Below are 13,572 nucleotides of genomic sequence, written 5' to 3'. Positions count from 1 at the left end.
AATAAGACATGATTGAAAAGGAGCCTGGTTACTGAACAAAACTTGTGTCTTAGAACCCTCCTTCCAAACCCTCGTGAGTGTCCTCCAGGGACCTCAGGGCCTTGCTTAGTCTCCTCACTTGCTTCTGGCTGGTGAGCTGCATCTCCCTCTCGGTGATCTCGCGGCGAAGATGGTCCACCTCACTTCGAAGCTGGACTATCTCATCATTGGCACCAGATGCCTCATCGAGTTGTTTGGACAGATAGAAGTTTTGGTTGTTGAGTTCAGCGTTGTCCTCAGTCAGCTGGTTTAGCTGCTCCTCCAGGTCTGTGATGACCTGAAAGGGGAAAGGAATCCAGTAATGCTCCAACAGAATTAATTTTAAGCAATGAACTGCTTAAAAACCACACTAGCGATGGTTTTTGCACCTGCGTGACACTGGCAATCAAAGCACAGCTGTCTACCCATGAGGCCAGACCTCAATTCCCACACCCACCCAGGTCTCCACTACACAGAGGGAGAAAAAGGAAAGTCTAGGTTCCTCGCTAACTCAGGGTTCATCTGGAAAACACGGCAAAGACAAATCAATCAAAAGTGGCTGCTGTGTGGATGAGGCAAGCTGGCATGAGAGCAGGTTAAAATCAGGGGGACAAAAATACAAGGGAGGGGGAAATGCAAGCCATGAAAAATTTGCCAAGGTGTCACAATCACCTAGTTAGGCTAATGACCTCGACACCATCTACAGATGCTGTCATCAGAAATGGCCACAGTAGAGAGAGCCAAATCAAGTTCCTATCAAGGAATACTGACAGGGAAGGATAGTTAGTTGAATAATTATCACAGGCAATGGATTTAATTTCATGTAATCAAGAGGAAAAAAATCTTAAGGGAAGCTTGGAAAAGTCCTGAAAATACAATACTGCATAACAGCATTGCTTCAATGGATTTTACTCTACAGTTAGCTCTCAGCCTATATGAAATTGTCATTTTTTTGAGAGAGATTTAATCTGGTTTTGCTAAATTATTTCCCTGCTCAATGGCAGAATGACTTCAATTCCAGTACATTTAGCTTTTCTATTCTCTTAGCTGAGGTTTAGTATCGGTGCTTGCAGTGAGCTTTTATATAAAACACTTTAGAAGTTTAAGGGCAATTTTCTAATAATAGTTGGAATGAGGCATAGGGGCTGTAAATTAAATTTTATGCAACGAAAAGAAGTAAATTAAAAGGAAACGTCTTTAGCGTATGGTTACTTACTTTATGAAATGTTACCATTGTTTCCACTACTAATTCCCTGTTTTAATCCACTCTGATTATCAATTTGAAAAGAAAACAATCTTTCCAAACCCATAAAGTTAGAGAACATCAATTAAGGACATTTGTTCAATGTGGCTTGGAAAACACAGCTTTTCATTTTGTTAACTGAGCTGAGAACCTTCTGAGGTAGGAAAGTGGTGTAGTAATTTGGTTTTTAATGTCAGAACCCATGTTGATTTTAACCTGAGGCACGCTGGCAGCTATAAGAGGGGGATAAAGGTTATTGGGTGAGGCACCTTCTTTATCAAGGGGGAAGGCATACATCTTTGTCATTCCTAGCAGACAGTTAACACCTTGGAGGGTCATTGTGTCACCCTTTCTGTGACATGGTCAACTCTCCCACAGTCAGTAGCAGTGAACAAACAACGACCATGTGTTCAACTTATGCCTTTCTCTAGGGAGCAAACCCAACCAATCGGATACTTTTGCTCCTGGTTTTAAGCCTCTCCACCAATTGACTGTACTTCCTTCAACCTTTTCCCCAAAGACAGTGAGACTGTGGCAAACCAGCTGGGAGACAGGCTGCATAATGGATTCTGGAACCCAAATGGGCCACCTTGGGCTCAGCTGCAGAGGCATCTCCACCTGTGACAATATGTACATACTGGGCTGACTTCTCATATGTTTGTATTGTTTGAGTTTTCTTGTACACCATTTGACCTTAATGTGTCCTGTGAAATATACAGAATAAAAACTAATGACCAGGGGCTGAAGCTGTAGCTCAGTGGCAGAGCGCTGGCCTAGAATGTGTGAGGCACTGGGTTCGATCCTTAGCACCACATAAAGAGAAACAAAATGAAGGCATTCTGTCTATCAACCAAAAAAAAACTAATGACCAAAATGTTTAATTTTTCAAGCCTCTTGGGGAACAGACTATAGGAAAGAATGTAGAGAAGTATACAATTCTCACAGAATATATAAATTTACTCGCTAGTCAAAATGCCACTTAAGTCTTCCTTTGATTCATGAAAAAAAAATAGTTTATTATGAGCCCATTTCTGCCATCTCTTCGTTTCTCCCTTAATTTAGGTTATAAAAGGCTAAAGGAGAAACACATGGAAAAGCCGTGGGGGGAGGTTTTCACTTGCACTTCAATTGCAGGGGGATCACTGGAGTAGGAAGAGCCCCTCCATTTCCCTGTTGTCGCCCATGTCTCTGATTCCTATTCCCAGCTTGTGACTGCTGGTTCTATATTTGGTCGTTGTCCCTATTTTGTGCATTTGACAATATGAGGATTCTGAATCCATGTCAAGCTCCCATGCAAAGATTTAAAGCATTTTAACTTCTTACACGTTCTGTCTGCTCATGTCACAGCACATCAGCTGTGGACCTGTTTCAAGTGGCTGGAGCTATAGTTAAGTGCTAGACACATCTATATACGCATATTAGTGAGTTTATAGGCGCAAAGCCGACTTGAAACACAGGCAGTAAATTAATGGTCCCAATGGTTAAAAAAGAAAAGTATAATAGGCAATGTTTACAGTGTCCTTTGAAGTAGGTATTATTGTACCCCCATTTTATACATGGGGAAATTGGGGCAGCAGGGAGGGAGGTGACTTGCCCAGCAACACGCTGAGAGTGGATAACAAAGCCAGATGCAAAGCCGGCACTCAAAGTCAAGAACCTCTGCTCTTATCCCTACAGCATGCTGCTCCTCTCCAACAGGGAAAGAGCTATTTGTTTCTCTTTTTTTCCCTCCCAGATCTTTGAATCTTGAAATGATCGACCACTCAAGGTAACCCTTCTTGCTTTTGAACCAGGTCATATGCAAGATGCTTAAGTCTATTTTGGGGCCATGAGTATGCTCTCTTTATACCAAGGGCAAGTGATCTGTTTATTGACAGACTTAGGTTAAGAGTCTGCTAACCTTTGAACCCCAAGGATAGAGGGTAAAAAAGACAAACTGTAAGGCTGATTCCATCTCAACAGTAAAGATAAGGGAGACAGGTTCCTAAGGCAGGAGCCAGCCGAACTTCCTTATGTGCTATTTTTGCAGATAAGAAATCTTGCTGCTGTTTTCTAAGAGAGAACAGGGATATAAAGAATTATCTACTCTGTGTCCAATTTTTTTAAAAAGTAAAAGTCTCTGTGTGGGGTTATCTGTTGGTTTTCAAGGCTGTCGTGCAAACCTCATGGTTCTGAGAAGGAGATCTTGACCCCTCATAGCTAACTAAGAGATCAGGAGAGGTGAGCTGCCAGGTGAATGTCCAGTGAACATTAGGGGTGAAGAAACCAGGCAAATAATGAGCATCAGGCTAAAACCACATAGGCCTGAAATCCTATTTTAATGCCTCGCTCTTTCCTGAAGGCAGCTATTTGCATATTATTTATTTTTAATCTTATAGCTGACAGATTGATTCATAATTAAAGCTGTGTCATATGTTTGCCCACCAACTCCCCTCTAAAACAGACTGAGGTAGGGTTTTAGGTGCCAGATTGAATCAAATCCTTTTTTAAATCCCTTCAAAATAGAGCAATGGTCTGAGCTTGACAAATCTTATTGCTCCAGCTTGTTGGAAGCTGCTAACTGGGTGCTCCTATCAATTGAGCTATTATAGGAAGGAGTTCTCACCAGAAACAAAGATGACATTTCCTAGCAGGGACAATTTTGGACAGCACCAAAAAGAAAGGAATATCCATCATTCTCTCCCAAAGCGTCTTTAAAGGGGCCTTGAACTTGCAAAAGTATCACTGATATCCGCTTTTGTGATTGAATGTGGCTCTAAAGTAGGGGTTTTCAAGAAGCAGACCATTTTCCAAGCTGGAGGTTATAAGCCCACGGTAATAACACTGCTCAGTGCCTCCCATGGACAAGGCCGTGTGCAAGTGCTTTGTGTGTCTCATCTCATTTAATCCCTGCAGGAAACCTACGAGGGAGGTATTATTACCAAACTCTGTGACTCAATGTTTCCTAAATCTTACTGTTTCTGAAACTTAAATGTACACTGGAACTAAGCAGCTCTCTCTCTTCCATCACCCAGAGAACAGTTATTAAATTGATTATGTATCAGACAAGCAGTGGCATATTACAACTAAGAGTAGGCCATTCTATCCCCATTTTACAGACAAAGAAATGGAAGCTTGGGAGGATAATGTCGCATAGGTTACTAGGAGGCTAGTTTATCATTTGAGCTTAATGCCTGACTCCAGAGAGCATGGCATAGACCATGAAGTCACCCAGTTGCTCAAGCTGACCTGTGGGTGGGGGTCACTTTCTCAGGTTCTCCCTCCCACTTGGGAAGGTCCCCCAGAATACCAGAGGTAAATGAAGCAATGATTAGAAGTCACTGTTCCAGGAAGAGGAAAGGTGGACAGTCCAAACATTATATAAATAAACCAGACACCAAATTCATCCCACCTCCTGGCACTTCCCATTAAAAATAGACATCCAATTGTTAAAATGGGGGGCAGTGTGGATTACAAAAGCGTAGCAGGGAACCTTTAAAGAGTGATGGGTACGTTCACCATTTTGATTCTTTTGGTTTCACAGGTACATCTACATTATAACACTATGTTAATTATATACCAATTATATCTCCATAAAGCTATAATTCCTTTTAATTTCTTACTCCAAAAGAAAGAGAGAAAGGAGAATTTCAGATAAATGAAACAAGATTACTGATGAATAATACATTTTAAAACCATTCAAGTTTCAAGAAAACTATGATCTGTATTCTACTCACTGATCATTCATGAATGTGTATGTAATATAAGCAAATAACTCTGGTATAAAAATAAGAAACCAAGACAACAAGAAACTAAAAACTAGGCAGAAGAGAAGAGATTACACGAATAAGATCCACCAACTCCTTAAGGAAGGCAGGAGGGATGGAGAAATCAACAGGCATTTTAAGGCATGTCTACCCTGATCCAACCATCATATCTGGAAACATGAACCAAAAATCTGTCTGCCAAACAGAGGCATATTCCACTCCTGGCTATAAGCTCACCAAAAATAAGTATCTACAGCCACCAAAGGCCTGCAACAGGGATATTTTTCTAAACAGCTCCATGCATCATGGAAACAACCTAAAATGTCCATCAACAATGAGAACTGATAAATAAACTACACAGATCTATTCATACATTGCAAATACTACAGTAATAAAAAGGAACAAACTATTGACAGAGGCAACAACATGAAGGGACCTCACAGACAATTTAAACAACAACAATAACAACTACTACTAAGCCCAAAAGAGCACATCCTCTCTGATTCCATTGACATGAAGTTCAAATACAGGCAAAACGAATCTATGGTATCAGAGACCAAAATTAGCAATAATACTTTGAGAAAAGGATGCCAATGAGAAATGAGTACCTGAGGGAGACTTCTGAGGGAAACATCTGCAGCTTTCCCCCCCCACCTTTTTGGTACTAAGGATTGAACCCAGGTTTCCCCACCTCCCCAGCCCTTTTTATTTCTCATTCTGAGACAGAGTCTCACTAAGTTACTTAGGACCTCACTAGGTTGCTGAGGTTGGCCTTGAACCTGCAATCCTCCTGCTTCAGCCCCCGAGTTGCTGGGATTATAGGCATGCGCCATTGCAGCCAGCTCAACATCCTGCATCTTGATCTGTACCACAATTGCACAGTTGTCTATAGGTGTAAAAATTTCACTGAGCTGTACACTTAGGATTAGTGTACTTTATGCACTTCACTATCTGCATTTTATATCCAATTTACCTAAATTAAAAAAAAACACACACACACAAACTGTTAGGACTTAATGTCCCAGTTATAGTAGCTAAAGAGGAAATAAAGAGCTCATCATCATAAAAACATAAAATATGTATGAAGGGAGGTGTTCCTGGAAATCCACAGATGCAAACAGTACAAACGAGGACAGTATCACTAAGGACTAAGAGGTAATAAAGTGGTGAACAGACCAAAGAAAAGAGATGGGAACACAACTAGGGACAACATTCCCATCTTGTGAAATGGGCCTATTTTTGTCTTTCGTTTTGATAAAAAATAAACTCTGCATTTCCATTGACTCTACCCTATTATATAACCTATGAATGTTGTTTATCTGCTAATAGAATTTACTTCTCCTGATATAAGTACCTTTGCACAAAGGGCCCTAGGCCTTGAATTTGCATGTTACGAAGCCAGACTATGTCTGTTAGGAGCCAGACATCTAGATGCACAGGAAAATTAGCTGGTCTTGACTCAGCAGAGGCAGCAGGCTGGAGAAGCCTTGTGGATACAACTGTCCCTAGCATTTGGACTCTCTGGCCTGGGGTGGCCCTGGAACCTTCCACACTGAAGAAGGAGGAGGAGTTGCCCTGGAATTTCTGTGCTGTGGCTGAGATCCAGTGGTAGTTCCACAGTGAGAATTATTTTGACCATCCCAGCTATCCTCTTCCCCCAAACATGAGGAATACTCTGGTTTTGATTTTTTAAAAAACTGATAGAACTCTGAGAAACTAGTTATTTGGTGCTCAAAAAAATTTGACTACATTATCTGCTTCATGTTGCAAGTTCATATCAAAATTCAGTCACTGGTATTATAAAGAGATGTCCCCTTTTCCTTCTTTGTTTTAGTTTCATAGTATTTTAGCCATCTTTGGTTAATTAATACTCACAGTACAGCTGTTACGAAGGGCATCAAATTTGCGCTGGATTTCATCTCTATGCGCCTAAAAGGTAAGAAGTTGATTATGAATTTTTCATAGGGTAGAAAGCAACTGTACATGCTACGGGTCAAACACAGAACACAATCTGTCTGGAAGGCCGAGAGTGCTGTTGCAGTAGCCCCAGCACCTGTTCCACAAGGACTCACTCATCAAGGTGCTCCCCACATCAAAAACAGGTTACAGGAATATACAACGCTGTTAATAACAGGGGACTATTGAGACCACACATGCACACCCTGTACACGTATTTCTACATTCCTATTGACATCTAGGGACTTCTGGAAGAAAAGGAAAAAAGCAATAAAGGATGCAGTTTGGACTCTCCTTCACTTGTCCTACTCACTGTTCTCTTCCCTCTAAACAACTCCTCCCCAGCCTTCTAGACACACACATACACACACACACACACACACACACACACACACACACACACACACAGAGAGAGATAGATAGATAGAGAGAGAGAGAGAGAGAGAGAGAGAGAGAGAGAGAGAGAGAGAGAGACATGCAGACACAAGACAATTGCCAGGAAAAAGTAGAAATTTTTTTTTTTCCTTTTAAATCAAAAGCTGCTGAGATTCAGAAAATCTTACATTGACCTTGAAGCAAATGAACAGGCATTCTCTGAGGCAAAGCTGCTCCAAAACAGCAGTATTCACTTGAGTTGACAAAATTTTTTTGAGTGTATGGAGTATGCCTAGCGGTGTGGTAGGGTTAGCAACATGTGGCCTACACCTTCATTCTGGTGAGGAGAGACAGGAAGTAGATAAGTGCATGACTGCAGACTGGATCAGACACCATGAAGGGGTCAGTAAAAAAGAATAGGAGAGAGTTGATGGGAACTTAGACGAGGTGGCCAAGGGGTTTCTCTGAGGAGGTGACATGTACCTTGAAATCTACAGGAGGAGGAGCTAACTTTCAAAATACAGGAGAGGGCAGAGGGCATAGCATTGGTAAAGTCCTCAGGCAAAAAAGGGTTTGGTGTATCTGATGAAGAAAAGCGCAGAGTGGCCACAGGGGGTTGCAAGCTTCAGAGTAGGACCCAGTGGCAAGCATGGAAAGTGAGGTTTTTAGATTTTTGGTTTGCTATATTCAATGAAATAGAATAAACAGGACAGAAAACATCAGAATATGCCTTGGTTAGTAAAGGTGAGCACTATCTTAGTAAACTTTTGTTAAGATACCATAACTCATCAGATTCAGGTGGCTATCAACTATTAAGGTCTATCACTAATGTACATATCAGTGAGAAAGAAAGGTGTGTCAATTAAACCAGGGCATGTTCATGTCTAAAAAGACTATAAAATGCATCCTGATTTCAGATGCCTTAAAATCAATGAAATACACCATAGAGTTGGCCCTCTATCTATGGGTTCCACAACCACAGATACAGCTGTGGACAGGAAATAGTAGGGGGAAAAAATTTACTTTCTTACTAAATACATACATATATATATATATATATATATATATATATATATATATATTTTCTTATTATTCCCTAAACACTATACTATAACAACTAATTACATAATGTTTACATTATATTAGGTATTATGAGTAATCTATATTTAAAGTACATGAGGAGATGCACATAGATTCTATGCAAATACTAAGCCATTTCATATAAGGGACTTGAGCATGTGCAGATTTTGGTATGTGTGGGGTATGGTCCTGCTAAGAATCCCCCCCCATACCAAGGGATGAGTGTGTACACATTTAACGAAAAGGATTTGCAGATGGCTTGGGGGTGGACGCAAAAGAGGAATCAAAGACATTCTTGAGAAATTAAGTAGATTATGGTATCATTTGCTGAGCTATGAAAACCCAAAGAACTATCCAGTTTCAGGCAGAGGTAAAAGTGGTCCTTCTCTTAAAAAAAATAAAAAAAATTAAAAAAAAAGGCTCTCCATAAAAAGAACTTATGACAACTCAAAAATTTTAGATCTATTATGTATATTTCTCATAAATTAAGGTAAGCTTATAATAGCAGATTACATACTTTAGAAGAAAAGATAAGTAAAATTGAAGAGACAGCAATAGAAACTACCCAAAATGAAGCATAGAAAAAAATGAACAGAGCATCAGTGAGCTGTGAGACAACTTTGAGAGGTCTAATATCCACATAGTTAGTGTCTCTGAAGTTATACACAGGTGAGACAGAAAAAAAAAGAAGAATAATGGCCACAAATTTCCCAAAGTTGATGAAAGCCATCAAAACACAGATACAAAATGTTCAAAGAACCATTAGCACACACACAAAAAAAGAAGAAAATTAACCTGAAGTACATAGTGATCAAACTGCTTAAAACCATGAATAAAGGGGGAAATAGTAAAACAAACCAGAAAAGAAAGACCTGTTACATTTAGAGAAACAAAGACAAGACAGATTTATCATAAAAGATAGTATATGGGGGCGGGGCTAGAATAGCAAAATCTTTTAAGTACTGAAAGAAAAAAAATAACTATCAACCTAGAATTTTATACGCAGCAAAAATCTTTCAAAAAATGAAGATGAAATAAAGGCCTTCTCAGACATACCAGAGCTGAAAGAATTTGTCACCACCAGACTTACACTATATTAAAGGAAGTATTTTGGTCAGAAGGAAAATGACAACAGAAATTTGGACCTACACAAAAGAATGAAGAGCACTGGATAAATGATAAAACAAAATAAAGAAAAAACAGATAGTTACATGGACAGATTCATAAATAAAGTTCAAACTAACTTCCCAAATAATTTGTCCATGTTTTTAATGGACTAAATTAATGAATCATAACTTTTCAAAAAATTTTTTCAATCCAATTTCTGCTGAGTGATATAGTCTAGATACTGAAATGTCCCCAAAGGTCCATGTGTTAAGGTTTAGTCCACAGAGTGGCACCATTAGAAGGTTCTGTTGTCCTTTAGGTGGTAGGACTAGTGGAAGGCCCTTACATCCCTGGGGGGCATGCCCCTGAGAGGGACTGGGGACCCTGGCTTCATCGTCTTCCTCCATCTTTGCTTTCTGCTCATGAGTTGAGCCATGTTGATCCACCATGTACCCTCCATGTGCTGCCTTGCCACAGGCCCAAACAAAAGGAATCAATCAGTCCTGGACTGGAACAACCAAAACTGTGAGCCAAAATAAGCTTTGCCTCTTTATAAGATAATTATCTCAATATTTTGTTATGATGGTAATTACCCAACATAAGAATATGGCCATCTGCACTATTGTTGAGATCTCATTTGTGATCAATGACACAAGCAGCCTGAGGCCAGCAGCAGCCTGGCCCCAAGGACCACCCAACCCCCTCTAGTGCATTCCAAGATAAAAGGCAAAGATCCTTCCTAGAGGAACCATAAGCCCTTACATTAATCAAATTTAGGTCAGGGGTCAACAAACCTTTTCTTAAAATATACTGAGTTTGCTGGAACTTTGGTGGACTCAGATCTGAACTCATAGACCAAGAGCAGCCATAGATAATATGTAAATGAATGTGACTGTGTTCCAATAAAACTTTATTTACAGAAAACAGGTGACAGAATGGATTCTGTCCACTAGCTATACTTTCCCAGCACCTGCTCTAAAAGACTATTTGGTGTTAAATGTTTCAAAGACAAATGAGAAGCCAAGGGTGGAATCAACTCCTTTGAAGTATAAACATTGATCATAAAAACAAATTCACTGGCCTATACATGGAGACAAAAACCCTGTTCCACTTTCTTATTATGTTCTACTTTCTTATTAATAGCATAGTTTCCAAATAACACTGCACCATTAAAAACTCATTTATCTGTCCCATTGGAATCTAAAATTTCAATCACTAATAAGAGTTCATTTCCATTAAAATCAACCATATGGTTTTTGGATCATTTCAACACATCAAATAGCAATTCTTTCTGAAAGTACAATGTAATAAACTACAATGGCTAGGACTTTTGATTTATTATTGATTATGAAAAAAAAACTGATCCTGTCGAGGATGCTGGAAATACTATAAGCACTAAACTACTGAACTGATTTGAGTAAGAAAATAGTTAAGAAATACATGATTCAAGTTTCTTTACAATAAATTGTGTAAAAAAAAAAAAAACAAAACCAAAGGTCACAAAATAAAATACACAAGGCCAGTAAAATACATAAGATAAACTTTGGATTCCCTCAATGAAAAATATGAATGCTAACTGGGTATTAGGCACTACAGGGAATAATATCGACACACTTAAAAATGATTGAGGGTCCCAGAGAGTGCAAATGTTAACAGTTAAAAAGAAAAAAAAAGTCAAATGATATCTTAGTATTGCTACCAAAATGGTCTGACCTTGAGACCCACTAGGGATCCACAGACTGGCTTGCAAATCACTGACCTAGGAGTTCGGTGACCTCAAGGTAGGCTGAGCAGACTGGCCTTGCCTGAGGACCACAGGCACCCTCTTTTGGGAGTTTTTATACGGAAAGCTACAAGATGAAGAAAGGTAAAGGAAATTACAATGAGGCCACGATGAGAGGAAAGACTTGCAGAACTGAGGAAGGAAACAGGCTTCAGATGTCTGACCACCTCCTGGGGTCAACAGTCAGGATTCTAGAACCCTCAGGCTTCCATGCAATCCATCCCTTCCCTGGTGGGCAGGCACCTCGCAGGAATGTCACCTTCCATGCCCCAGATTTCATATCTTGACTATCATGCCGATGGCTTGCTAATTAAATCCAGGGTTTGATAATTATGTAAAAAGAATGAGAGCGTGCACTGATTGATGATTTTAAGGAATCAAAGAGGATGACTTTGGGATCCTGTGATTCTGCTATGCGGGGAGAAGGATCCTTTTCATTAGTGTCTCTGGCTTAGGACTCTTGATTATTCATCTAGTTTCTTGACTGAATCAGTAAAAGAACATGGAAGCAGGAGCACAAAGCATGTCCCTCAGGCCTTGCTGGTGTTCCCAAAGCACATGCCATCTACCAGGTTGTCCCACACGTAACACATCACATGACAGGTCTGTGCACTGCTCAAATTCTCTTCCCCAGACAAAGGGATCACATGGAGTGTTGAATGCCAAGTCCAGATCAAAAACCAAAAACAAACAAAAGAATACTTTTCTAGCAGTAAGTAATAAGCAATAAAGTTATCTTTAAAAGCAGGTTTCTGTTTAAATTTGACTCTGTTGGTCTCTACCTTGATTCAATCTCAGCTTTTAATAGCCAATTTCAATGCAAGTACAATTAACAGGATGGGTAAAGTGAGAGTGGGAAGGAAGGAAGCATTAGGAAGGCCAACAATCTTCGACCCTGCCAATCTTCTTCAACGGTGACCTTTAATTTAACTGTGCTCCACCAAATTTGGCTCAGGGGCGGAGGCCAAACAAGGTAACTGCTCCTTCCAGGCCAGGAGATGGACACCTCTTAGAATTAAACAATAATAGCCCACTTGACCATTCCCTTTTATTGATAAAACATCATGCTGCGAAGCTCACAAATCTCCTAGGAGATCACTTGAGATCCAGGCTGATTTAGTTTGATGGATGCCTGTGTTGAGTCTGAACATGGGCCTCCCACAATAGGAAAGTATTACATTTGTGACCATTTTCTTCTTCTATTGGAAAATATACTCTTCAGAACAAAAACAACCAAGCCACGTGCTCCCATATATCTATACTCCGGTACTCCCATGTCAAGAAGAAGGAAGGGGAAATGCCCACGGCCTCAGAACTGGACTAAAGCATATTGATACGAGCCTTGGATTTCCACAGGACGGGTTTACCAGCAAGGCACTTTAAACAGATATAGTTTCCACAGCACCTTCATCTGCAAGAGCTATCGATAGAGCCCTAGTTTTTAGACCTCAGGAGTTTTTTCTTTTTTTTAAAGAAGACTCTTTGAGGCAGTGATCTCATCTGACTAAATTAAGTCGTGACTGCTGTGCTAGGCTTCTAGCAGCCATTAGACACAGTACATTCCAACCAGCAGCAAGACAGGATTTAAAGGACTGATTTCCCCCAGATAAACAGCAGTGACACATGCTCTATTTTATATCCTCATCCTCCTCCTCCTTTCAAACAAGAGCAGGATAAGATACATGGTCACCACCTGCCCTCCCAATTCCAACAGAGCAGCAAGGTAAACCGTCCTCCTCAGCTGCTCTGAAGGAAAAGGACTTGGGGAATCACAGGCCCATCTCCTGGAGAGAAAAGCTGGAGAGCGAGCACTGGGCAGGTAGCAAATTCTCATTAAATATGGATCACATTGCTGACGTTTCTTTCTCTTTCTTTTAGAGCTTGGGTGTTTGTACAGGGGGAGAAATATCAATATACAATGGGTTAAACAACAGAGGTTCAAACTTGGGTGTCTCCCCCTAGCGGCTAAGAAATGCAGTCTGTGGTGCATTTCTCTTCGCCCACCCGCCCAGCAAGGGCCAGGCCTTCTTGGCTGCACTCCTGTACTTAACTTTCATTTTGAGCTCCCCTTTGCTTTTTCAGGCACTTATTTTCTCTTTGCCTTGTCCCTCTTCTTGTGTCCTGGTTTTACCGTTTTGTATCTTGCCAAACTGTTTTTGATCCATTTTAAAACAAAGCAGAATATACAAAGCATTTCGTGACTTTTTTTTTTTTCCAAACTAAATATTGGGTGTCACTGAATGAGCGTCCTCATACAGATGACA

The 13,572-nt window shown here is 40.2% G+C and overlaps 1 protein-coding gene across 11 annotated transcripts in view; it reads right to left on the bottom strand.

The window, feature by feature from the left end:
• The window catches only part of Cit (citron rho-interacting serine/threonine kinase), a 157,735-nt gene that overhangs the window by 37,085 nt on the left and 107,078 nt on the right, over positions 1 to 13,572 (bottom strand). For 10 of the 11 annotated variants that reach the window (XM_078039028.1, XM_078039029.1, XM_078039030.1 and 7 more), the window contains 2 exons: positions 6,883 to 6,936; positions 119 to 316 (listed from right to left, as the gene is read on the bottom strand). In XM_078039028.1, coding sequence (XP_077895154.1) covers positions 119 to 316; positions 6,883 to 6,936 — 252 coding nt within the window. The remainder of the gene's footprint in view (positions 1 to 118; positions 317 to 6,882; positions 6,937 to 13,572) is intronic. The other variant, XM_078039031.1, reaches the window with a different exon arrangement.

Source organism: Ictidomys tridecemlineatus, chromosome 2 (assembly GCF_052094955.1).
Source record: "Ictidomys tridecemlineatus isolate mIctTri1 chromosome 2, mIctTri1.hap1, whole genome shotgun sequence".
Taxonomy (NCBI): Eukaryota; Metazoa; Chordata; class Mammalia; order Rodentia; family Sciuridae; genus Ictidomys; species Ictidomys tridecemlineatus.
Note: the sequence above shows the minus strand (reverse complement) of the source record. Positions and strands in the feature narration are given on the sequence as shown.